The sequence below is a fragment of the Habropoda laboriosa genome, unplaced genomic scaffold (assembly GCF_001263275.1).
Source record: "Habropoda laboriosa isolate 0110345459 unplaced genomic scaffold, ASM126327v1 scaffold42, whole genome shotgun sequence".
Classification (NCBI taxonomy): domain Eukaryota; kingdom Metazoa; phylum Arthropoda; class Insecta; order Hymenoptera; family Apidae; genus Habropoda; species Habropoda laboriosa.
The window spans coordinates 143,224-171,040 of NW_017100181.1; the positions used below are offsets into that span (position 1 = coordinate 143,224).

At 35.8% G+C, this 27,817-nt stretch overlaps 1 protein-coding gene across 6 annotated transcripts in view; it reads right to left on the minus strand.

Moving 5' to 3' along the window:
* The window catches only part of LOC108579066 (amphiphysin), a 111,507-nt gene that overhangs the window by 12,384 nt on the left and 71,306 nt on the right, over positions 1-27,817 (minus strand). For 4 of the 6 annotated variants that reach the window (XM_017942508.1, XM_017942507.1, XM_017942504.1 and 1 more), the window contains exons 2-3: positions 15,175-15,310; positions 4,535-4,627 (exon numbers count right to left, since the gene is read on the minus strand). In XM_017942508.1, the coding sequence (XP_017797997.1) occupies positions 4,535-4,627; positions 15,175-15,310 (229 nt within the window). The remainder of the gene's footprint in view (positions 1-4,534; positions 4,628-15,174; positions 15,311-27,817) is intronic. The other 2 variants (XM_017942506.1, XM_017942505.1) reach the window with 1 other exon arrangement.

Sequence of the window (27,817 nt, forward strand, 5' to 3'; positions counted from 1 at the left end):
ACAATCTATATAATAACAAGATATATTACATATAAAATTTAGTATTTTTTTAACTGAACAACTTTTAATTATAATATGATAAAATTGATTTATTTTTTTGTAAAAATGTAAATCATCTCTGTAAATTCAAGATCGCGGCTGATCTGCCCATCGTGGACCGCATTTCTAGGGTTTGCGGGCCGCACTTTGGGAAACCCTGATTTAGCCCATTCTTTCAAGCAAAAAAATTTCGCTACAAAAGCAACGGTTGTTAAAACCTTCAGAGTTTATTTGTTTTAGAATTCTAGAATGTTCTAAAAACGACATAAATGGTCTTGTAATGCGTTAGAAAAAAAATGTATAAATAACAACGAATGTTATTTTGATTAACATACATTTCCATTCGTAAGTACTAGGACATTTATTATATGTGAAGAAAACTTAAGCAGTCATTGTAGAATTATTGAGAGACTGAAAAAAACGATTCAGTCTGGAATTTCGTAGACCGAGTACATACGATAAAACTTCTAAATGTTTATTACTATTTAAGGTACAATCGTATAGATAAGATCCGAACAGTGTGTCATTGATTATGCCACGCATTGTCACGAAATTGAATTTGAAAATGACTTGGTTGTAGGTCGTTGACAACCGCTTGTCAACCGCTTTCGTATGATATAAAAGGAATTATAGCTGTGAATTTAAAAATATACGTGGTATCGTCATTACGTGAAAATTATTGCAAATTTAAACAATCTATTGAGGTCATCGTAATGTGTATGAAAAATAGGGAAACTTGGTCCTCTTCTATTTTTTTTTCACAAATCTACCACTTATGAGAGAAACGTTGGACACTAATAGTGTGAACACCCTGTATATTTTCACTGATATATGATATTAACATTGAAGAAGAAATGTAACTTAAATGTACGAATATAACAGGTGTCCTAATTACTTACGAACGGCAGTGTATGTATGTGAATAATGTTTAAATTGTAACATATCAAATGTAAAAACACTGATCGGTTATTTATTTTCCAGCAACGTAATGTTACTTTTAATTGTATTTTCTACATTAAACGCAAATTTCAAATTTTTCCAACTTGAATTGCGAAATAATACAAATATTCACACATAGTATATCTTTCAACATTATATTTTACGGAGTTGAGCAACATTCAGTAACAACCAATAGCAGGCGCAACTGTCGCGATCTTTCTATGTATCTTTCAATTTGCATATGCACTTTCAGCATGTAATTTCAGTTCGTGACGAGACTCGTGCAAGTTTTTACAAGTCGTGCAAGGTGAATGTCAATGTATACCGATAGGTTCGTACATATAATGCTGTGATACGTTCTCGTAGCTTTGCTTTAATGCCCGTGGTTGTTAAAAATAACGTACGAGTCTTGTGGTATTTGCACGTGGTATGTAAATCAACAAACGAACATCCCGAAGTGATAATCTACGATTTTCGTGAAACTCTGGTATATGCGGTAGTTTTAAAAAAAATTATTCGTCACTTTTTTTTTTATATTGGCAATCGTCCAGAGCGAAGGGGTGAAAATCTCCTTGAAAGTAAACATACAATACTTGGTCTAATGCCTCAAAAACTGTTAAAGATAGAGAAATGCTGTACATTGACGTGTTCGGTTTATGACACAGTCGCGAGGAAGGATTACCTTTGAATTGAGGAAATTAGAGTTTGGGTAGCGATCGAAATTACAGTTTACTACTTTAGAATCACTAAAATTCATTTTGTCTTAAAGCGAGAATTCCGAAAGGAAGGTAAAAGACGGGACCTAATGGTATCCAGACCGAGGTTGGCCCTGACGAAAATTCGCATCGTTGCAGACCAATATACTGTTCGTTCCAAATAAGAATAACCTTGCTCTCTGGCCGATTTTCGTCCGTTCTGCGCATAGACAGAGCGTAGCAGAGGGTAAGACGGGGAAGAACGTAGGCGGTTAAGTGGGGGTTTGGACGTTCTAGTGGTTCTATACATCGTTCAAAATAAGAGTAACCTCGCTCTCGGACCGATTCTCGTTCGTTCTGCGCATAGACAGAGAGTGTTGCAGAGGGTAAGACGGAGAAAAACGTAGGCGGTTAAGTAGGGGTTTGGACGTTCTAGCCCTGCCCTAGGCACGTCCCATGCGCGAAACGAGGTTATTCTTATTTTGAACGAAGAGTAGTTAGGTACTACACCCATATATAAGGAGATTTTCACCTCTTCCATATGGTCAATTGCCGATAAAAAAGAATATGGGATTCAACACCATATCTCGGAAGTTCAACTTTTATTCTGTTTTGTGCAGAAGTGGTGTGGGTATATCTTCACTAGTTTCTCGGTGGATGGCAAAATATAAGAACCACCCACTCGAATAGCATGGACGCTATATGCAGGAATAGTGTAATGGTGTATTGAATAAAATGATTATACATATATCTTGATTTTCGTGGCAAAATGGCATTATTAGCTTAAGGTATAACTAATATAGTGGCACACATAAAAGAGATGCAACATTCTTTCATATTATTGAATTTTTCAGAGCTTTTACTTTATCCCTCATTATCCAGAATTCAACTTTTTCGACTTACACCACTTTCGCATTAAACGGCTCATATGTAAAATATTTCAAGTACTACTAGATACCATGTACCAAAGTTTCATCAATACAATGATTATTATTTCGGAATGTTCCCTTACAAGAATTTTTCGAAGGATCACACAATAATACGGGAACTGTGTATAGCTCGACCAAGCAAAGTTGAAGGCCTTAACGCGCATGCCTGAGAAAATGAGGGGCAAATGGGCGGGGCACGCCATCCCCACTCTACGGTCCTAGACGGCCTCCGCTTGAGGGGACGTTTTAGCGTAGATAGCTACTGTGCAGAGCTGGAAAAAAGTCCCGTGGAAGAAATCCATAGGCACACGTATTGTCATTAGTGGCCAAACGTGATAACATCGACGAATCGGATCATATAGCACTGCGTAGCGTCTTGCACGCCAACTTCTCAGCTCTGCACAGCACGCTGATTTACTGATATTAAAAAATTCCAACGACTAATCAGCATGTCTATCACTAACACGCTTCTAGTACGCCTTTAACACGCCTTTACTTAGATAGAAGGAAGGTGACCTTTAAAGGTGGGAGGCACAAATTTCCGAAACGAGAATCCTTAGCTCAAAAATAGGTTCCAGTGAATGAAACTGTGGCAATGAAGATCTGACATTCTGGGAAGGGAAAATTCGGAAAATATGCGATCAGAAATGCCTAATCATCGATGATCATCGTAGATCAACTTTCGCGAAAACGCGGTGATTTATCGTAAAAGTGGAAAAAGCCTGCAGACGTGCGTGTATGTGTGGACAGATTTTTCGTCAGGCTATCCACTACGGTACAGCGCATGCGGGTATTTACATGTGAATGCTGTTATGTGTTGTCTCAATTGATAAAAAGAAAGGTAAATGCATTGGCGTAGAAATGGATTTCTGTGAAATATTATGACACCAGCACGTTTTCGACAAATCATCCTTGCTTCCCCATTTTGCAACTCCGAATCAACGTGTCTAAATGCCTTAGGTCCTCTAATGACAAGATTCTGGTCTTGACGTAGAAAAATGGCTCTGATACATTTTCATATATTCCTAGAAGATCGTTGAAGTTCACGATGACATACAATGGGTTTCTTAACATATAGGATACACTTCAGCGGTGAACAGAGAATGCAAAAACAATGAAAAAGGTTCGTATAAACATATGCTTTATTTGACCTTGTTCCGGAGTTATAGTCACTTTTGAACTCATGCACTTTTATCCTCTCTTCTTTGATTTCAAGGTAGTGGAACTTTTTGCCTTATATACAAGGTGCGCCACGTAAAGCAGGCCATTTAAATACCTTCCCCAGCTATGGTGGTACGAAAAAATGTTTATACGTAATTTAAATGGTTTCAGAGGGTGAATAAGGTGTTCGATAGAAGAAATGGTAAAAAATGAAAGGAAGTTTCACATTTGATTTAAAATTTTAGAGTCTAAGATCATTTTAAGGTCATATTATTATACAATGTCTGCTGCAACATACCTTGGAAAAATATAAAAAACTTTTTCTCCCATCTTATTCATCCTTTGAAACCATTTAAATTGTGTATACAAATTTTCTCGTAGCACCATAGCTAGATAAGATAGTTAATTTGACCGAAAGACAAATGGAAAATGTATTCCAAGAATAAGAAAAAGATGATTCTGCTTATAGGGCAGAAATTCATTAATAATTCATTCATTCAGTCATGGAACTTAGTTTTCAAAGTAAAAATTTGTGCACTTCTAATGCCGAGAATTATAAACAAAGTAGAGCAAATTATTGAGAAAAACTTATACTCGCAGAATTGACAGAGAAAATTTTAAAAAAAATTTTTGTTTGTTTGTAGGTTCCTTTAAGAAATTTAGTACATTCAATGCTTAAGCGTATGGCGGCAGTAATTTTTGCACAAGGAGTTGCAACAAAATATTAACAGAGGCACGTGAACATGATTCATGGACAATGATATACTTTACATGTAACTCTTTTCCAATAACAGCAGATATTGCATTCTTCACAGGATCTCCATGGCTCTATACTTGGACAACATTCCGACGTCATTTGTGAACCTGGGAAAATACGTTAATTCTAGCACACTTGTCGTATTAATTGGACATTTTTACGTATGAAAAATCTACTTTTTATCGCTGTAAACAATTTTTTTTAATTGGAGCTTAAAGCGTTAGATAGCCAGCATTGTGAATCCCTTATTAACGCTTAACAGACGGGCTATTTTTTCTCTGTCTTTCTCGGTTTCCGGGCATTTTTTAAGAGAAGCGTAATACAAATTCAAGCGAAAACGTAAATCTACGTGGGCCGTCCTAGGAAGTCAGAATGGAAAAACGTAAATTTACGTGACCCATCCGTTAAGTGTTAACGACAGCGGTGGTATTATCGTACAAGTACGTGTAAAATCTGTAGAAATAAAAAACTTGTTTCGAAGAGGATGGTTTTGTATTTTTACACATTATTGAAATTTGTCTTTTATTTCTTTCACAGCTTGTGGACGAAAAAGAATGTATCCATTTTTCTTATTGGACTACATTGAAAAACTTGTTGCAAAATTAAAAAGAAATTGAATATGTTATCGTGTTTCATTATTTTTTAACAATACTTTGTTACAATTGCATTTATAGTCGCTTAGTAGTCTTCCACTTAATTAATTTCAAAAAACAGAAAGTTGGAAGTTCATATTAACATTCTCCAAATTCAGAGATTATATTCAGAAACTGCTGTGCTTGTATAATATAACATTATCCCCTTACTTTTGGTCCTTCCTCTACAAAATGTATGTTTTATTTTTTGTGGAGAGACATGTGTATTGTGCAGAGATGGAAAAATATCCAGAGGAAGGAATGCAGGTCTGATTGGGTTATATTCCCATAGGCCCACCTTCTCTAACACAATTGTCATTATTGGCTGACGCGATAAAATCGAAGAATCGTATCATACATGTAGCACCGCGTGACGGGCGAGTCAGACGGTGCGAGCGTAGTATAGTCGGCGGAAGAAATATAGCGAGTCGTAAATTAAAGCATTAACACATTCGCAACCGTTTGTGAATTCGTGTCATTTCGTAAGCTCTTTTTGGTTGCCGCTGAGTTACCATATTTAACGGTTTGGAGCATTTTATTTTCTTGAAAACAAATTTCATAATTTCTATCCTTGTCTTAAGGACAGTAGTTCACGGCAACCAGCTTTTGAATATCCTTATTTTCACCGGCTTTCAGTATTAGAAAAGTGAAAAAATTGCTGGCTGCGAATGTGTTATGTTGCGGTACCGATCGATGCAATAGCACCCAGGGTCGAATGCGACAATTTTCGTTTTTCGATTAGAACTGAATCAAAGCTAAGGCACACTTCGTGCAACTTCGATCGAGATTTCGGCTCCTCAGCTTCTCAGGTTTCAGTCGTGTTGAACGTGTAAATTTTGACGCCTGAACGATTTTACGATCTCGCTACATTTCTTCCATCGACTATACCTCTATTGCTCCTGTGCCGTCTTGCGGGACATCTTTCCAGCTCTGCACAGTACATAGACAAGGTCGTTAAAAAAATATGTATGTAGTATCGAAAAATATTGGCCCCTTCCTGCGTTATTCTAAGGGGTACAGGAAGAAGGCTATAAAAGGGAAAGTCAGAAACTCAAATCAGGCCCTTTTGCAGTGGGTCTCGTGCGCTTTCGAGGCCCATCGCTGTTTTAGCGGGAAAAATCCAAAATTAGCGAGCGTATGTAGTCGGAGAAAGTGAAAAGTGCAAGGAAGCGTCCTCCTATATGTATAGCAAATAGGGGTATACGTAGTATAAATAGAGAAGGGCGAGGGTGATCAAGGAACAGAGTTGTATATACGTCGAAGCGAGTGGAAAGAGTTATTTTAGCGTGGAAAATTGCGTTATATTATTATTATTATTCATACTTTTTCAAACGTCATTGCTGCAAAGCAATACACGGATAAACTACCAGACAAACAATTAACGATTAAGATTCTCCATATACGTTTATAAGTAAAGATGTACGTAAGTGAATTGTAATAAATTGTTATAAAGAATGATATGAAAATCTGGCAGAATCGTACTTCCGATACGTGTACATTTCGAAACGAGACGGTTAAAATATTAGGTCTGTTTCGTCTGTCGATTGATGTTTCTAACGTGAGTGTCGCGTAGGGCCTGCGCAGGAACGGCGGTCGTTATTCAATGTCTGCTACGTTATTCATGTAGCCGTCATTCATCCGTGAAACGTACGCAACCCGTTCACGACACAGAGTACTCGAAACAGTTTTTTCACGGACATAGTACGCACGCGGCTGCAAAGTTAATTCGACAAAACCATGATTAGGATTTTGTAAAGGACCTTATGCAGTATGAAATATTCGATTTTACGAGGAAGTTCACCTCGTTTGGTGAATAATCTTATGGAAGAAATTGATATGTCAGCGACAACGTACTCTTAAGGGTCGTCGAAAACACTTAGACCGCGTGTAGCCATAGAGAGTGTTTATGAAAGGAGACAACCCGGACGACCAACGATTGCTACTGACTCGAAGTCACGCAGCTATCGGGTGTCATATATTTGATTGTTTGGAAGAAGACAGACAGACAACAACCAGTTGCGTTGCTTTAAGAACGAATATTGTTCCTAAGAAGATCTGGCCACGGAGTGGGCAAGATGAAGGTCTTCTGGTAAGAGGACTGTGAGGAACAGCACGACACTTACCCCAGAACTTCGGAACAGGGTGAATGAAATAGTAAATTAGTCGTCCGTACTATTGTTTAAATAATTCGTCGTTCGACGAATACCATATGGTCCGACCAGTCCGTTTATTGCACGAGCAAGGCGAGTGTGGAAGAGAACAACGCCATGCCCGTCGTAAACCAACCACCAATGCCCGTGAGTAGTTTTCGGTGGCAACGATAAAAGGACTTTCCCAGGCGGGCAAAGTTAGTCTCTCTTAAGGTGCGTCCTCACACAATGTTCACGAACTGTTTGTGACTTATACCAACTTTTAGCGAACATTGCTCGTGTAACAGTTTAAGAACAGTTCCCGAACACCAGTCTATCAGTTTCTTCAGTTAATGTATACAATATATACATCAAAACTTCAAAATAGAGTAACTTTTTTAAAATTGGGCCAAACGGCTTGAGTTTTTTTTTGAGAAGTTAGGAGGATTAGTTTACTAGATGACATGTAGAAAAAATTTGGAAAAATTACAATTTGTGGGAATCGCAAAGAAAATTGTAAAGGTCACTGTTTACAACTTTTTTATCTGGGCTTGTAATGTAAATTTAAAAAAATACGTTTTGTAGGGTCTATGTAAATTATACGCATACTGAAAATTTCATTGAAATCGGTTAATGTTACTATGAGCTATAAACGGTTAAAAATTGTGAAAATCGCATTATTTCACGACTTTAGGCCTAGAACTGTAATAAATCTGCAGATTCTTACATCTTTCGATGCCTGTCGCTTTTGTTTCTTCATCCACCGATTTCGACGAAATTTTCAGCGTGTGCATAATTGACGTAGATCTTCAAAACGTATTTTCTAAATTTTCATGACGAGCTCAGATTAAAAAAGTAGCAAAAAGCGACCTTCGCTATTTTCCTCGCGATTCCGACTAATTGCAGCTTTTTCAAAATTGTTTTCACACGTCATGTAGTAAACTAATCCTTCTAACGTATTCAAAAAGCTTAGCTGTTTGATCTAATTTAAAAAAAAAAGCTATTCTGCTTTGAAGGATGTTCACATATTTCTGTTCTTGACTGTATCCATGAAATGTAGCTAACAGATAAGACCAAAAAATGGCAATTTTTGTTACATTTGTTTCCAAGAGAACCTGCGTTATTCAATCTCTGTTAGACTATTTTCTTCTTCTGCCAGGATCTTAATCACTCCTTGCCGAGTTCTAACACCTGAAGTAACAATAGTTTTCAACACCTAACAGTAGTTTTTGTACACGTTTCGAAAACTATATTTCATACAAGAAGTTAACGTTAAAGTCTGTTTCAAACTTGGTCAAACATTTACCGAAACGCATCAACTGATAGTAAGAAGTATATGACGATAATTATCTACCTTCAACACAAGTTTACGACTGGTTTAAACGGTTTGAGGCGGGTCAAAAAGAGATCAACAGAACAGGAATCACCGAAGAAAACGTCGAAAAAGTGAAGTAATGAAAATTTAGCCAGTCTTCGGTACGATTATTGGAAAATGGGCTGGGATTACCAAGGCAAGCTTTATCTCATTTCAACCGAGTATTTAAACGAGAGTTTCGAGACTTTCACGGCCAGGATTAATACGAGTGGAATTATTCGAGGCTTCCGGGTGTAAGCCGTGTCCAAAAGAAGTTACATTCCGACGTTTCGCCAGCATTGTAGCTAGCTTCATCAGGATCTTGAAAGTTTCATTTAAAGTATTTAAAGTTTCACAAGGTTCGTGCACAGTTTGCTCCTCGCACGTTGATTGATAATCAAAAATTGGATCGAGTTGATCATTGCAAAGATATCACTGAAACCGTTCGTAACGTGATGCCCGGTTCTGCCTCAGTTTCTCGAAACTGAGGGCAGATATTGGGGTAGCGCTTAAATCGGAGCTTTATTCAAACTGACGGAACGTGACGTGCAGATGACAAAACAGAGAGTGACCCGAGGATGGAAAAATAGGGCTGCTTAATGGTTTCAGGAAGATGATCTTTGGATTACGACTGTGTAGGAGAGTTGGAAGGTGAGGAGTCCAGTGTGAGTAATGATGAAAGTTGGTGACTAGTTGTGTATACAGATAAGACCTAGGACTAAGCAAGAAAATATTTGAGGGTGTAACAGTAAGAATCCAAACTTCCTCAAGTTTTACTAGTAAAGAGACGTGGTGTTTTCAACGTGATTCCGAAACAAAACGTCGAAGTGCTGACTGAAAGTCACCAGAAGAAGAAAGTCGTCAGAAAACCAGCATTCTCAAGGGCATCTCACAAAAGGATATAGAAAAGTCACTTGACGCATCGGGTGATCGTACAGATTGTTGTATCACCGCAGAAGGAACGTATTTCAAATAAAATAAAACACTTATTCCATAAGAATTGTTATTTGGTTATGTACAGGGTGTTTCTTTTAACTTTCTTTCAAAAGTTGTTTGGTACGATGGGGGACATAATGTGGTGTGGTTTTTTCGCGGGTGAAGTAACGAGGAAGATTTGAATGTCGACTAGAATTTTTATAAATGACACGCTATATTTTTCTATTCTTAATCTTACAGTGTTTGTTAAGACGAACTCAACGAGATGCCACATTAAGTCTTTTCGTTTTATGGAAAGTTGTACAATCATGGAGAATTTGTATTATAGTATAGTGCGAGATACAATCTTCACTATTTCACAATTTTTCATAAAATCAAATGACTTCGCATGGCACACTGTTGAATTCGCCTTAACAAACGCTATCATATTATGAAAAAAGAACATATAGCATTCCGTTTAAAAAAATAAACTTGACCTTCAAATGTCCCCTACTGCTTCATCGGTGAAGGAACTATACCACATCATGTCCGTCATCGTGCGAAACAACTTTTGTAATAACATTTCTTCGACAGGTTCAGTTCCTCCTGACGCCGCGTCCAGTTGAAAGAGACACCCTGCGTATCGTTCCTTTTGTTATTTTTAAAAAGCTCTTCAACTTCAGCATAATCCTACTGTGGCAATTTTACCTGAAAACAACTGTAAATTCGAGCTGAACGTAAAATCGTATTTTGTTAAATATGTCATTTTTTGTAAGAGCGATTCTGTACATATTTATAGCTTTTATGAATATAATTACGTACTGCCCTACGTTGAGAAGATGACGAGCGGAAGGAACGCGGGTCTCATTGGATGTAGCGGACAAACTCATAAAGTTAAGTCACACGCATTTTTATTATTGGAAGAAACGGTCACATCTACTAATCAAACGTCGAGCAAGTGGCTTACTCTCTCCTTGCCCCTGTGCCGTCCCGCTCGTCATCTTCTCAGCGTAGGACAGTACAAATATAATTAACGAATACCGTTAAAATTCCCTGAAACTACCAGTTTCATCATGCGTACGTTTTTAAGTGTATAACATCTTGTTCTTTTATTAACACGTTGCTCACCTGTGACCGGGGATTGTTTCCTGGACGAAGTCACTGTGGTCATCGGTGCCCGGAGTGTCTCAAATGTGTAAAATCAAACGACTATCGTCAACTAAAAATTTTGAACATCGTAGCTAACTGGACATTACTTTGAATTGAAAAAATTAATAATAAAGCGTAATATAATATTACGCTTAGAATAATGAACATTTTTTTGTGGCCCCCTCGAGACCAACGTGTAAATCTGGCGTGGAAGTCAACGTGTTGGTAGGTTTAACATATGAAACATTTAAAAGATTCGAAATTTTATTTTTTTTTTTTTTTTTGTAGATTTTAGTTTTTCTAAAGTAAATATAAAAACTATAGACAGAAGCATGATTGCACAGCGTTTGTAGACATTTATAGTAATATTTCGTGACAGTTTTGCGTTTACAAGTCACTATTTACAGATACAACAAAGATTTCTCGAATACTTTTTTTCCAGTAAACGAAGAGTTATTTATTTCTATTCGCTGGTACGAAAACTGGTTCTGATACTGGTTCAGTATCTAGTTCACTAGTCACTATTTCGGGTAACTTGTAATTGCAAGCTTTAACGCGAATCAAGGCTGCGAACGTATTACATACATACTTCGATGAAAACAACTTAAACAAGGTTTTACTCAGCTGTGTATGCGTACTGAAAAAGTATGTGTATGAAATTTCTTTAACGACTTTCGCACACAATATTTCGAAGATCGTTAGATTACATTTCTAAGATTACCCAGATTTACGTTTGACATAAATTTATCAATTTGACATAAATTCGTTATTATTCAATAATAATCAGTTGCTTCTTTAAGCATGATTGCCTTTAATCAGCTTCGATAAGGAAATCGCGATGAATTTAACCTCATCGATATTCCTTCACGTGAAATATTTAAGTAGAATAGAAAATCTATAAACATTTTGTTCAGCACACGTACAGAAATAGCAATCGGTGAAGTTGAACATATCTGTCGAATAATTCACCGGGAGTAAGCCCTAACGAAATAGAACAGGTCACGGAAAACCAAGGTCACGTGTCATTTTTCACACGCATCCGTTAATTTAACTATGCTGTGCTATAAATATCTAGTTTATGCTGCTTCGTTTAGCAAATGTGTTGCTACACGAATTTCCGGCGCGCACACATTGATAAATGAACTTTTTCAAAAATGAAGGAAATCAAAATTTTCTTACCATTTCTAGTATTTCTGGTCGTTTGTATGCAGCGTACGATAAAATATAACCTAATTGATTTCGCTTGAAAATTTTATATTCAATGTTTCTAACAGTCGTTCCAACGTCACACGTTGCTTAAGATGATTGAGTTTGTTTCAAAAGTACAAGGGATTAGAAAATTGACAAAAAAGATTCAAGGTGACCTTGAGATCTCAAAAAGTACAAGGGATGAAGAAAATTAAATTAAAAAGTACAAGGGATTAGAAAATTGAAAAAAAGAGATTCAAGGTGACCTTGAGATCTCAAAAAGTACAATGGATAAAGGAAATTAAATTAACCACGACGCTTTTTAAAAACAAAACACGATTCAAGGTGACCTTGAGATCTCAAAAAGTACAAGGGATGAAGAAAATTAAATTAAAAAGTACAAGGGATTAGAAAATTGAAAAAAAGAGATTCAAGGTGACCTTGAGATCTCAAAAAGTACAATGGATAAAGGAAATTAAATTAGTTACGGCATTTCTTAGAAAAAAAGTCTGAAGGTGACTTTGAGATCTCGGAAAGTGTAAAAGGCAGGAAAAATTGAATTAGTTACGACACTGCTTGAAGAAAAAGATTCAAGGTGACTTCGAGGTCTCGAAAAGTGTAAAAAGATAGGGAAAATTGAATTAGTTACGTCACTCCTTGGAAAAAAAGAAAGATTCAAGGTGACCTTGAGAAGTACAAGGAACGAAGAAAATTAAACAGCATATTTGAATGAATTTTTGCTAAAATCATTATTTACAGAATTACAGAACACTTTGTACACAGGGTGTTTCTAAAATAAGGAACCAAATGTTATAAGTGCATTCTATTTATCGCAACGGTGAAAAAACTTTGTATAAACACAGGCCGGTATATGATTTATTTCTAAGATAACGTGTTTGAAGCTTTTTCATTAACCCTTTCCAATCCCAATTTAATGAAATCCTTCAAAAGGGGGAAACAAGTCTTTTCTATTTTTTGAACAGTTAAATACACCAAGTGTAACAGTGTGGACACTTGTAAAAGTGTTTACTTCACTAAGAAATGATATGAAATGACATCTATGAACAGAAATGCAACAATGGTACGTGGAAACAAACGGAGTCATTAGCCTGGAAAGGGTTAAATGAAATTTCTGTTTCGAACTCTTCTCTGAACTATTGGGTAAACCTGATTCGACCTCCAGGATCATACACTACCAGCCAAAAGTTTCGAATCACCTGCTAATTTACGGTAAAATTGAATCCGCTGCTAATTTTTTATAGATTTGAAATTGACTTGATTATTTTACCTTATTTCGACTGATTTGAACGAGGAAAAATTGGTTAAAATATTCTTAAAATTGCTAACTTTATTCTGGAAATTTTTGTACAACTTGCAATGCACAGTGATTCCAAACATTTGGCCGGTAGTGTAAATAGGTATGAATTAAAGACTAGGAATTAAATTGAAGAGTTCTTTAAAGAGTCAGCGTCAATGTAAAATAGGTACTTGTCGTTTCAACGTTAGAATATTGCTGCGTCATGATTTCGAGACTAATCACGAACTAATACTGTCATATTTGTTGAAACTTAAAAGACTAGATACGGATATTAATAGAAGAACTGTTATGATTAATTACTCTGTGACAGACGTATAGGTCGTTTCTTTGGTTGTTTCTTTGGCGGAAAAAGAAATGAAGATGACGGTTGATCGGTTTTACCTAATATTAACATGTTAACAGGAAAACACGAGTTAACTCGTCATTGGTTAACTAATATTTAGATCAGTTTGTTATTATCTATTGAACGATTGCTGATTGTGAATCGTCGCACAGTGGAGTACTTGTGTGGAGAAGTTGGTCAAAATTATTTTTCTACTTTCAGCGGAGCCAAATGCACTTAGAAATGATGAAACTTGATTTTTAATTGTCCCTAAACTAATTTTCTTCCACGTTTCTTCTAAATATTATCACAAGTCTTTCTGAGATTTTGGACACTTAGCTCGTACTTTTTTGTCCAATCATCTCGCAATTTCTCGATGGGGTTGAGATCCGGTGATTAGGGAGGCCATTTTATAATTTTGAGTACACTTCCACCAGCTAAGGTTTCTAAATAGTCTACACAATTTAGCGATGTGCTTAGGATTATTATCCTGCACAAAAATAAAATTGTATCCTATGAGTCTTCCTCCAGAAGGTACAACGTGTTCTCTCAAAACGTTTAAATACTGTTCTTTACGAAGAATACCACCTATCTTCGCTAAATCACCTGCTACATTTCCACCAAAGCAACCCTACACAATGACAGAACCACCACTGTTTTACTCTAGCCACCACACAATCGTTTATGAATTTTTCAGTCGACTTTCTTCAAACGAACTGACGTCTTTTGCTTCCAAAAATATCGAATTTCGATTCATCTGTCCGTAACACTTTTTCCCAGTCTGATATGGTCCAACTTTTTATATTCCATTGCTCAACTAAGTCTTCTTGCTTCGTTCATGGGTTTTAAAAGTGGCTTTTTTACAGCTGCAAATCTACGTAGGTCTACTTTAAGGAGACGTTGTTTCACTGTAACCACGCTAATAGGATCTCCTCTGATTCTATTAATTTCTACAGTGGTTTCCGGTGCAATAAGACGTCCAGTACGTTTGCTAATATTTTTAATATAGCGATCCTGAAATTCTGCGTTTTTTCTGGTCGTCTCGATCTTCTGTTTGACGAACAACCTTCGACACTTACGTATTTCTCGATGGTATCGTGCACCATCGACTTTGGAATTTTCTTTCTTAGAGCAATTTCCCTAATTGAATATTCTTCCTTCGTTCTTTGTCCTAAGAATAATTCTCGTTTTGAACCCACGTCCGAACGTAAAAGCAGCTAAAGGCGAACTAAAGCATGGAAGGCAACTGCATAGCTCGCTAACTCAATTCTTATCTCTATATACAATTTCTAAGTAGCTCATCGAGAGTTTAGGAACACTTAATACGTTCGGAAAAACTCTCCGAATTCGATCTAGATCATAAAAATTAAACAAACTGAAGATTGCGATTTTCTCGCGCAACGAGATTGTTCCGTTAGGTTCCGCATTTTCGGATACAAATTTAGTTATTGCATTTTCGTTAAATAATTTCAACATAACAATTAATTTCACTGTGTCACGATACTTTACTATACACAACAGTAATAATAACAAATGACGAAATCATTGTAAAAAATTTTATTCCTCAATTGAAATTACATTCTGTGAAAAAGTAGCAAGTGTCCGTATACTTATTAGCGGCTCTAATCCGATTCTCGATCGACTTACCTCTAACACACCTGATGTAATTGTTGAACTCCTTCTGCAATCTGTTAGCGGCATTTTGCTGCCTCATGAAGTTCTGTAGATGTTCATCGAATATGTCATCTGCAGTTCTGTCCACCTTGCCCAGATTTTGAAGGAACTGCAACCAAAAAATACACTCTGTCAGCAACTTAAATACAATTATCAATTACTAATTTTTCTATCACCGCATAATGTACCAAGCGTAATCGAAAGTGTTCAGTACTTCTGTCAATATCTAACTAGAATCATTCTTTTTATTTTGCTTTTTAAATAGCACGTGTCCTTTAAAAATTGCAAATGCAATAAACAACAGTAGGCGAAAAGAATTATAGAGTTCCATTTAAAAAACTAAAGGTGACTTAGGTAACTTTGAAGAGAAAATGACCTAAAAAAGATATGAGCCACTCAGAAGGCAAAGTGGCCTACTCCATAAAACTAAATTTATTAAATTTTTATTATTTATGAAGAGTCACCAAGCATGTGCTTCGATACTAAAATTGGAAGAATATCGAAAAGTGGAGTTAATCATTTTGCCTTCTGAGTGACTCATATATTAACCTGCAGGCCTCTCTCAACCAAGGTATTAAGAAAAAAAGAAATTTGTATCGCTCCAGTAGTAGCGGAAATAATTAAGGTGATCGAGTTACGTTGTTCACCCGGTATATTAAACGTTTCAGAATTTACTCCGTATAAGTTAAAAAATTACTGTTACTTACACTCAACAGAGTGTGCAACAGTCGATACATAATTAATACGCATTCCAACGCTGTAAACTTTGCGCGGTCACGAAAGCTTCTGCTACTAAATGCCAGTGTTATGTTGTATTTTATTTCACGATATCATCCTCACGTTCGAACGTGACTTTCAATTCGTTTCTCGTCTTTCGTCTTGACGCTCGTCTTTGTTCACCACTGAACGTAATCGACGCTAACTTACACTAACGTCACCATTCCTTTATCATTTGTACCCTACATACTACACGATTCATTGCTATTAGCCGAGAAAGATCTGCATTGAAGAGAATCATGTGTGATAAGAGGACCTTTATGAAGCTACAGTGAATTACTTGTGAACAATCGCAAGTGCGCTTGTAATCAGACTATGTTCAGAATTAGGTTCTACTTGCGAAATAAATCGTTCGCAATCTTAAAAATATATATATATACCTTCTTGAAGATGATACAATGCATCTGTTATACGACGACGCTGTTATCTATCCAGTTATTAGTATTAGGTCATCGCGTAAGTTTCCGCCGAAGGCGAAAAATATTTTAATGACAATCCAAGGAAATACTATAGCGACAATATAATGGTCTTATTCAAAAAAAAATAAAAAATAAAAATAAAATAAAGTTGTGTAATGAGAATGCTCTTATGCTTTTATTTTTTTATCGAATCTAAAGGATCCTTGGAAATATTGATCTAAATTATAAAATTCGACACGAACTTATGGGATGACCTAATAATTTTTAGTATAAAATGCAAATTATTAAAAAAGGAGGCAAATATTATTTATTTACCACCTGTTGAAATTATACAACAATAAATAAACTTTAATGAAGTGTATGGAGACTTTATTCACTGACAAGAGTATACGACTTTGTCTCAGGCATAGAGGTTCTACGTTAATACTACAAGAAATTAAAAAATTCTTCAATCTTAGTCTCCACAGATGATTGTTGCAAGTATTAAAGAAATATCCGACTATTGATTGATTGATCTATCTATAAAAATCTTAGTCGCATGAATAATTCTCTTTCCTTTACTTTACTCAGGTGATTTTACTCATGACAGTTTTGTCTTTGAAAGTAATTTCTTTTTCATGCGAAACGTTGTTTGTAGCGCAAGTAAATTATAAATAAATTGCTACTTTACACTTTTCATGGATTGAACGATACTTTTAAAATGTCCAAAAAGTATGAACATAAAATATTACATTTATCAAAATCTACTGTATACCAATTTTTGACATGTGCTTCGTTTGAAAATTAACACCGTACCTGAATGATTAAATATGGCTTGACGTATTGTCTGAAGTAGGAAGTGTAGAGAACTACCGAAGTCCAGTAACTGGTGTACCATACCGGGTGTAAATATGTTTACTAGAATAAATCGTGTAAACAAAACCGATAATCGATGCTAATAAAAAAAAAAAATCGTTCAGAAAGTTCAAACTGTCCTGCATAAGATAAAGGTGTAGCCGCAGCACTGTTAGAAAGTTCTCAGGCTCAGGGAAAAATACTTCCCTGCAAACAATAGCGATGATTTAAAAGAAATTTGAAAAAAATGGCCATTGAAACAAATTTTAATTTGAAACCATTCACATTATGCCTTAAACATTTTTCACTATCCTTAAAAACGAAGGAGATATTACTCAGGTATTCAGGTTTTGCTGGGACACTCTGTATATTCCTCCAAGGAAAAGGTAGAACAGTAATACAATTTTTCCAAGGAATTTCTTCCTTTAGAAGGAAAATTAACACATTGCGGATATGCTTTCTGCTTATTTCTATGGTTTATGTATTACTTTGTGTAATTCGTTATCATGTTTTTTCCAGCTTTGCAGCAATAGCTTTATTTATAAACAGGAACCAAATAAAATTCAGTTGTAGTATGAAATGTTTGGAATTCCTCTCCGTTTTCGAATAAAGATTATGATTAACATATAAATCGGATAAACGCCAGACTGTGTAGAAAGGAGGATCACTCCCTAAAGCAGGGCCGTTTAGCAGGACTATCACCTGGCAAGGGCACCGGCCGATGCCCGCGGGCAGAGATGAGGGCGAAGTCGTAGGCTAGTGATGGTCACATACATTAAAGCGGAGTGGAGGAAAGACGCTTGTGTTACATGTCTTCGAAACATAATTCTCCTGCTTAAGATGGGCAATGGCTACTGTTTATATACATACACACACCGTTGCCCGAGCAGGCGTGGTTTGTTGTTCGTCGATTTGTTTACGCCCGGGGAAACCTAATACGTTGCCCGTACGCGTAATGACTGAACGACACTGTCTTAACACGTTGACTGCCACGTTGGTCACCTGTGACCGGAGATTTTTTCCTCGATGGTGCCACGATGGTCACCAGTGACCGGAGTGTCACAAATATTTAGAATAATTAAAATAAAATGAATATCGTCAACTAAAAATTTCGAACAACATAAACTAACTATACATCGTTTAAGGTAAGAGTAACCTCCCTCTCGGACCGATTTTCGTCCGTTCGGCGCAGTTCCCATTACTATCTACTGATGTGACGCATGCGATTGGTCGTAGCGCCACTTTGGCTAGGCCCAAGAGCGACGTCAACGTAAACAGCGCATAGAGTGGAGAGAATCTACCCGGTGGTTTAAAAGTATGCGCACCTACTGCGTGCAAGTTAAAGCAGCGGTTTATGACAGACGAGTAGCTGCCAGTTGTATGAATTTAGCCGAGCAAAATAAAAATATCAATATATAGGGAACGATTCATTTAAAAAATATATATACGGAAATTAGTGTGAGCTGAGGTTGCAAATTGTTCGAGGTGTGGGACACGATGGCAGTAGCAGGAAAAGAACTTTTATATCGTTGAACGGTGATTTTTTAGTAGCAAGATACTTTTATTTCACTGTTCATCTTTGAAACTTGAATGCACACATTGTTGCAGTCTCTATTCTCGAATGCAACATCGATGGAAGCACTATTTCGAATGCAAAACATTGTTGTACGCGTTACTTTTGAATGCAACATCGCTTCAAGCGTTATATTCGAACGCAAACATTGTTGGAATCTCTATTTCTGATTGCAACATTATTAGAAGCGTGATTTCGAACGCAAACATTATTACGAGCACTTCGCTTGAATGTAACATTGTTACAAGCGCCATTCTCGCTCGTAACATCGTTAACTCGTATTATTTTCGAACGCACATTATGGCATAAACATTATTACAAGCACTTCGCTTGAATGTAACATTGCTACAAGCGCCATTCTCGCTCGTAACATCGTTAACTCGTATTATTTTCGAACGCACATTATGGCAAAGGTGTTATCGAGTTTGCAACATTGTTGCAGCGAGTCGCTCCCGAAAATTGCACATTGTTGCAAACAGGTCCTCGGGTTTGCAACTTTGTTGTCGCGAAAATTGCACACTGTTGCACGACGCCCCCGTTTTGCAACTTTGTGCGTTTTTCGGGAGCAACTCAAAAGTTGCAAGCGCGATTCTCCTTTTGCAACTTTATTGCTGGGAGTCGCTCCCGAAAACTGCACATTGTTGCAAACGCGTTATCTCGTTTGCAACTTTGTTGTCACGAAAATTACACATTGTTGCACGACGCCCCGTTTTGCAACTTTGTGCGTTTTTCGGGAGCAACGCTCGACAACAAAGTTGCAAGCGCGATTCTCCTTTTGCAACTTTGTTGCCACGAGTCGCTCCCGAAAATTGCACGTTGTTGCAAAACGGCGCGTCGTGCAACAATGTGCGATTTTTGGGACAACAAAGTTGCAAACCCGAGGACGCGTTTGCAACAATGTGCAATTTTCGGGAGCGACTTTCGGCAACGAAGTTGCAAAAGAGAGAACCGCGCTGGCAACTTTGTCGCCGAGAGTCGCTCCCGAAAAATGCACCATGTTGCAAAACGAGAATGACGCTTGTAACAATGTTACAGTCAAGCGTAGTGCTTGTAATAATGTTTGCGTTCAAATATAACGCTTGAAGCAATGTTGCATTCAAAAGTAACGCGTACAACAATGTTTTGCATTCGAAATAGTGCTTCCATCGATGTTGCATTCGAGAATAGAGACTGCAACAATGTGTGCATTCAAGTTTCAAAGATGAACAGTGAAATAAAAGTATCTTGCTACTTAAAAATCACCGATATAAAACGGCGGTAAAAGTTCTTTTTGCAACTCTGTGTCGCGCGCGCGATTCGCGAAAAATTTGGATTATTTTTACGTACTTACTTATTACTTATTATCATTTATTAAGTAAGCAAATGTACTCCAAATTATATCGTGTTTGTATCATTTTAATCAGAAAAATGTGACAAATATGTTAGTATAAATTTCAATTTTAAATTTTACTTTAATACAAAAAAACATTCCAGAAAAAATATTAAAGATTTTCAGAGACAAAATTATGTAAGGTATGCAATAATAATAAAATTATGCAATTATGAAAGGTGGGCGGGAAGCAATCCGACAAAAGAACGATCTTTAACGCATAGAGTGTCGCATGATTAGAAAAATATATAAAATTTGAAGAATTACAAGACGGTATGGAAGAAAATCAGAATAGATCTTCATATTCTTTATGTGGTCGTAAGAAACATTCTTTTAACGATAGCAGCAATAAGACCAAAATGAGAAAAGTAAAATAGAGAATTAATTATATCACCGTGCATATGAAAGCGTCACGCCTGGAACAGTAGACGGACAGCGTAACAGAGGGTAAGACGAAGAAAAACGTAGGCGGTTAAGTGGGGGTTTGGACGTTCTAGCCCTGCCTTAGGCACGTCCCATGCGCGAAGCGAGGTTACTCTTATTTTGAACGATATATAGACATTATTTTCAATTTAAAAAAAAGATAATAATAATAAAGCATAATATTATATTATGCTTAAAATAATGAACATTTTCTTGTGGCCTCCTGAGATCAACATGTAAATCTGGCGTGGCAGACAATGTGTTAATGTTTCCATCTGTGCAACGTTCGCGCATTGAATACACTCATGTTCATAAGTATTAAGACACTTACTGAATGTGAAACACACCTAAACAACCATTGCAGAATTATTAAGGTCTTAAAAAAAATTATTCAGTCTAGAATCTCGTAGTATATAAAGTACATATATTCTTACTGATATATGATACTATCTTTGGTGAAGAAATGTAACTTAACCCTTTGTGGACGTGACTTTCTGACGCATGAGCGTCTGCCTAGAGGTGTTGAGAGCGCGTAGAGAGGTAACGATGTACGTTTGCAAATTCTGTGATAGCAACGATAAATTTAATCGCATATGAACGACAACAAATATATGTATAATAACAAATACCAATAAAAATATAATAACAAAAATATTTATTAGTAATAACTGTACCCAAAAATTTAGTATTTCTTAAAAAAATAAAGGAATTTCTATAGTTTTGTCGAAATTTTAATTAATTGTTAAGAAAATTATAGATAATTTAACATGTAACAGAGAGCAATACTAAATCATGAATTAAGAATAATTATTCATAAACTATAAAAATTTGAACGAATAGTAAAAAAGGTTAACACTAACGAAATGCATTAAAATTTATAAAAACTGTAAAAGAGAATACACTCAAAAACATATTACACTTTATTAAATACTTTTTGTTTACTGAAAAATATTCAAGCGCATGGTAAAATATTTTCAACCGACAAGCACCCTAAATTAGTCGAGCGTAGTGTACGGACCTGCAACGTACGCTACTGCAACGTTCCCCCACCACTCTGGCGAAATATTTTGCCCGTACGGGCAGCAGTTGCCCATATCAGACTTAACGAAACTGACAAACGATTTTATGAAATTTACTCTTATGCGTAATAATTACGGTACAACGGTGCACTTAGATTTACGTCACGATTCTGATAATCAGCATGTTCGGCAATATCTACATCGCACATCGCTGGTATCCAGCGATCTCCTCTGCTGTCTATTTATAAATTCAGCCACTCCACCAAATAGCAGACGATTATTTTGCGCGAATTTAACTTGTCAGCGTAGAGCCCAGGCGAATCGGAGGCGAAGTGAAGATAAGAGAAAAATTTGTGAATAAAGTTTCAGCGTGGGCACCGATTACGTAATTCGGATGGGTTTTGGAACCAAGGTTACATCCATATTTGAAACGAACGTTCGTAAACTCTTCCTATAACGACTTGCGGAAGCTACATACTTTCTTTCATTCAGTCGGGTATTTTATATACGTAGATATTTTCGCTGGTAATACTAATCAGAGAATTATAATTTGCTCACGACTGATATTACCAATTATACGTATTTGTATTAGGCTGTTATTTATTGAGACAGTATTTAAAAAAATGTTTAATCAGTATTTTAAATAAATGGCCAGTATTACATCGATTAATACAAACACTGTCAGTATTTTCATTAAAATATTAGTAAACATAATAATTTGTCAGTATTTTAAATAGATGGTCACTGTGTGTAATAAAATATTCTAACCTAACCTAACAAAAACTTCGATTTTTAGTGAACAAAAAACGAATGAATACCAACCAAATAAACAAAATTGTGCTGACAAAATGTGATTTAATACTGACAATTAATTATACTGACAAAAATGTTTATTTTTACTAACTATTTATTTTAAAAAATACTGACCAATTAAATAGAAGTGTTTGTATTATTTTGAAGAACAGAATACGTTAAACAGTTGACTATTTTAATTGAAAAGCACAGTACATGTTACTTGTGTCGACAGTGGCTCTGACATGTGTATCAGCAGCTGTATTATTACTATAAATTAAGTAAAGGAAGTATCAATTAATCTATCGGGTATATTGGTATCTTTAGAAATTGATCGCGATCTAAACAGCTGTACAAGGAAAATCACTCAACCCGAAAATTCTGATTTTACTTAAACTTCCTATGTACGTAGAATGCATACTGCAGGATTTTTCTGAAATATATTCTTCCATATATTTATATATTTATTCTGTTCTAACGAGAAAGGAAGTATATTGCGATGCTTGTATTCGTCTTTTTGTCTGCTAAAAGAAAGGCGAAAGAATTATAGGGTTCTACTTAAAAAATTAAAAATGATTCTTCCAACTTTGAGAAAAAAAAAGAATGACGTACAAAACATATACTACAATCAATCTGTAGGTATATAACACAAAAAGAATTTGTATTGGTCCAGTAGTAACAGAAATAATTAAGATGATCAAGCCACGTTATCCACTTTGTATAAATGTCTTGAAGAAAATATTGAAACAGGATTGAAAGAGTATCATCGACATGTTAAAGATCATGCCATGAGACCATATCAACCTGAACACAATCTACGAAATACGAAGAACTTTACATTTTCGGAAAATTTCAAATAGGTAAAAGTGTAATATTGCCTCTTTTTTATGATCGAATAGATTTGTAGAATGTAGTTCTATACGTACACTCTCGTTCGTAGGTACAGTAAATTCTCTACAAGTGTCAGTCAGTTTGGATTCTACAAGTGTCAGTATAGATGGTCCTACGCCTAGGCTGCGTCATTGCTGCGTCCATCTTATCTCGCTCGCTGTATGTCAAGCGTGTAACGCTACACCACTCGGTTTCTTTTACGAGATTTCACAGTTCGACAATTCATAGTTATCTCGCTCGCTGTATGTTAAGCGTGTAACGCTACACCACTCGGTTTCTTTTACGAGATTTCACGGTTCGACAATTCATAATAGAAAAATATAATTTCTTTAATTTAACTTTTTCATCTGAAATTTTTTTTAACATGTTGCTGAGATTTTTCTAATCAAAATGATATCAAACACGATATAATTTGAACAACATTTTCTTCTTCACTGTCACGCCAGACATTGAACGTGTTAATAAGTAAATGTTCTTCAAATAATGTCGTGTTTGATGTCATTTTCATCAGAAAAAACTCATCAATATGTTAAGAAAAATTTCGGGATAAAAAAACGTAAAATTAAAAAAGTTGGTATTTAAATCGCTTGGTTGCTTCGACTCACGTTTCATCCTTATCTTTTATTCGCTGTCCTTGTCTACGTTCGGCAAACTACAAAGGCGGGCGCGAGGCTCGAAAACGTAGTCCCGAACTCTACAAGTGTCAGATTTAGCTTCCTTGCGGACTGACACTTGTGGAGAATTTACTGTATTGTGCCGCTTGCTGAGTGTGTAGCATACTGAAATCTACTGAATTCTACTGCATTTTATTAATATCAACTAAAATCTTTTAAAATTTACACTAAAATCTACTAAAACTGCAGAAACCAACCGGAAAAATACTGGAGGAACCCTACGGGAATCGAACCCGGGACCTTCGGCTTAGCAAGCCGAGGCTTTGCGCGCTACACCAACCACTCCCTCTCTACTCTTCCTTGTCGGTTTCCTATTTGGATACGGAGACCCCGATACTACAAAGTTTTACTAAAAATCTGTTGAATTCTACAGACATTTACTAAAATTTACTTGCTAAATATAAAACGAGTCTCGTTGTCGTTACAATTTTAATATAAAATTATTTGACACAGAAAAGTCATTACAAAATAATTAATATTTCAAAAAGAAATTATTCATTCCAGAATCTCTACGTATAACGAGTACATACGTATATTTTTACTGATATATGTTATTAACCTTGGCAAAGAAATGTACTAATACCTTTTCTAATAAGAAATCATATAATACCTTCTGTTTGAACATAATAGTTGTCCTAATATTTATAAACGGAATTTTACGTATGATCGAACACAGCATTCAGTAATGAAATTTAACCAGCATATATTAATTTGAAATAATATTTCACGGATTTAATTGAAGTATTTGTAAGTTTAACCACATCCAAGTTTCAGTTTCCTTATTTTCGTTGTTCACCATTCATACATACGGAAACACCACGGAAAAATAATGCGCATATTAACACGGGAACGTTTTTCTACGTGTACGCGATGCGAAATCTGCATAAACCGACGTTTTTTACATTTCGCACATCTGCATTGCTTTCGTGATGTAACTCTGATCATATCCTCAGGTATAACGAGGTTGCTGACGATCGTCGACTGTTTTAACTTGAGCATCACTCGTTCGTGAACCAAGCAAACGCGTGTCTCCTCTTCTTATCGGTCGATGACGAACCATGGTTTACAGGCTTCGCCTGTCGTATCGCCGTTGCTCGTATTGTTTCTACATTCAGTTATGAATTAACCGATACCTTGGTTAAATCGATATCATTTGTTCCGTGCATTTTATTTTAACGACTCAAACACGCAACAGATACAAGTTCCGGCTAAAAGATCTGATGGTTTTGTTAGATAAAAGCTTCTATACTAAGAATAAATATATTGTAAATAGTGAAGATTCTATTACAACAGATTGTATGATTCGTTAACTAAATCTACCGAGATTTACTCATCGTTAACTAAATAATTAAGATTCAATAAATCATTAAATCGGTAAGATTCGTTAACTAAATCTACCGAGATCTAATTGTAGTATAGATTCGTTAAATAATTCTAAAACTGAAACTAAATCTAAATCTAACGAGAAAAATATAAAGCATGTATAAGACTTTGTATAATAATTTCTTAAACGAATTCAGCATATAATTCGTGTCTTGAAAATTTTGAAAAATGCGCTCAGCAACAGTACTTGTATAACATTTTTTACTGTTACATAAAACATTAGTATTGTTTATTGGCACTGCACACGCGAAATATAATGACCGCTCTGTCACAATGAAACTTCATTCTAATTCTCCATTTTTCCATTATGACTTGTACGTTGGATTACAGTTCGTACACCAGTATCTCTGAGAAAAATCACAAGTATATGGGAGAGTTATAATTGGTAGTACAGTCATGTGGGGAAACTCTCATAAATGGTTAGCTTATTTTTTGTTTAATATGCGAAACAAAATCTATGATATTTTTCAGGAGAGTTTCAGCAAACATAAATTATGACAGAAACCACTAACAATAAGAAGTGCAGAAGCCATTTTATAGGTTGTTTTAGTATTGACTGGTTGCACAACTGCACAATGCTGGAAAATGTTTACTAATTTGTCATCTAGAAATCAATTTGTAGATACAACTTTGTAGTTAACCCCTTAAATATACACTGCATATACTAGGGTGGATTGAAAAGTTCACGGCCTAAGTATGAAGGATTGCAGCTAAGTGCTTGTAATTTTTACCGAATAATATGTAACTAATTGTGTACTAATGTATACAGTTTCGTGTCTCTGTCGTCATTTTTCTCCCTTTTAGAGCTAGTGAAGTAGAGGTATTTGCAGTAGATGGAGTAGAGATGGACAAAATTAGAAAACGAACAGCCATACCTGAAGATAAAGGACCTCACTTCAAAGATCATTCAAGGACCTTGCGAAAATCATTCAAGGTCCATGCGGTGATGTCCTTTGTCACCAGGTACTCGCTACTATTCGTCTCTTCTCCGTCGCTGTAAACACCCCTACTTCACCAGCTGTAAAAGAGAGCCACGAAACTTCGTACGTCGGTACACAAATGATCGCAGATTACACCGTAAAAATTGCAAGCACCTAGCAGCAGTTCTTCCCACTTAGGCCGCGAACTTTTCAATCCGCCCTGGTACTATAAATTACATTTCTTCGCCAAAGTTAGCATCATATATTACTAAAGATGTACAGGGTGATCACGCTATTGGTTTCTACCATTTTTCTGTAAGTAAGAGAAAACTAACAAACTTTTCAATCCGCCCTGGTACTATAAATTACATTTCTTCGCCAAAGTTAGCATCATATATTATTAAAGATGTACAGGGTGATCACGCTATTGGTTTCTACCATTTTTCTGTAAGTAAGAGAAAACTAAAAGAGGTCAAAGTTTTATCATTTTTTATACGCAATACGATGGCGTGAATAGATTGCTTTAATTTGCAACGATTTTTGCGTAATGGCACTATTACGAATTTCTATTATACGAAAACGGTTGCTGAGACAAGTTCAACGACCTACAACAAACTCAATTTCGTGACAATCTTTGGTATGGCATAATCAATAAGATACTATTAGGATCTTATTCTTACGACGACACCTTAAATGGAAACAGATATTTCGGAGTTTTATCGTATGGACTTGTTGTACTATGAAATGCCGGATGTGCACATTCGACAAGTGTCCTAGTACTCATGAATGTATCAGTTTCTCATAAGATTTGATAAAAACAGAGAATGCTTAATCATTCTAAGTAAGTCGCTGGTAATTTCCATTTGTGTTTGTTTGCATTCAATTAGATAAATAATTAGTAACGAGTACGACATTGATTATCTTAAGTATTAATTAATCACGTGGGAAAGATGGAAACATTTTCATAAATATTATTTACAACGTTAAATTCAATAATCAAGTCGTTATTATTGAAATAATAAAATATTATTCTGCACAACTTTTCAAGCTTTTGCTTCCTCAAAAGTAGCTACTTCGTCGAGAAAGAAAATTTCTAATGATATCTGCTAGCTCTGGCAGTAATTTATGTCCTTGATTCAAGAATGAGAAAGAAACGAACCATAGTGGTCTAACATAGAACACGTAGACAATTGCAAAGACACATTTTTTCTACTATTCCCAGATTAAACGAGCGTTGAAATACACCTTTGCTGTTATGAAGAATGTAATTTATTTGGTAAATTGTATTTCTCATTAGTTTCAACTATTTTCATGTTTCAGTTGTTTCAATAACTGCAAAATGCAATTTACCGAATTGAAGAAGAAATTTAATTTTAAGTACGTGTTATACAATTTAAAAATTTTTTATATCTATCACTTGAAGGACCGAAGGATCACAATGACCCATTAGCAACATTCTGAAAGTGTTTTTTCATGAAACTTAAAACGTGATTTAAAAAATTGCCTCATGTCGATACAAATGGAACTAAACTTGTAGAAACG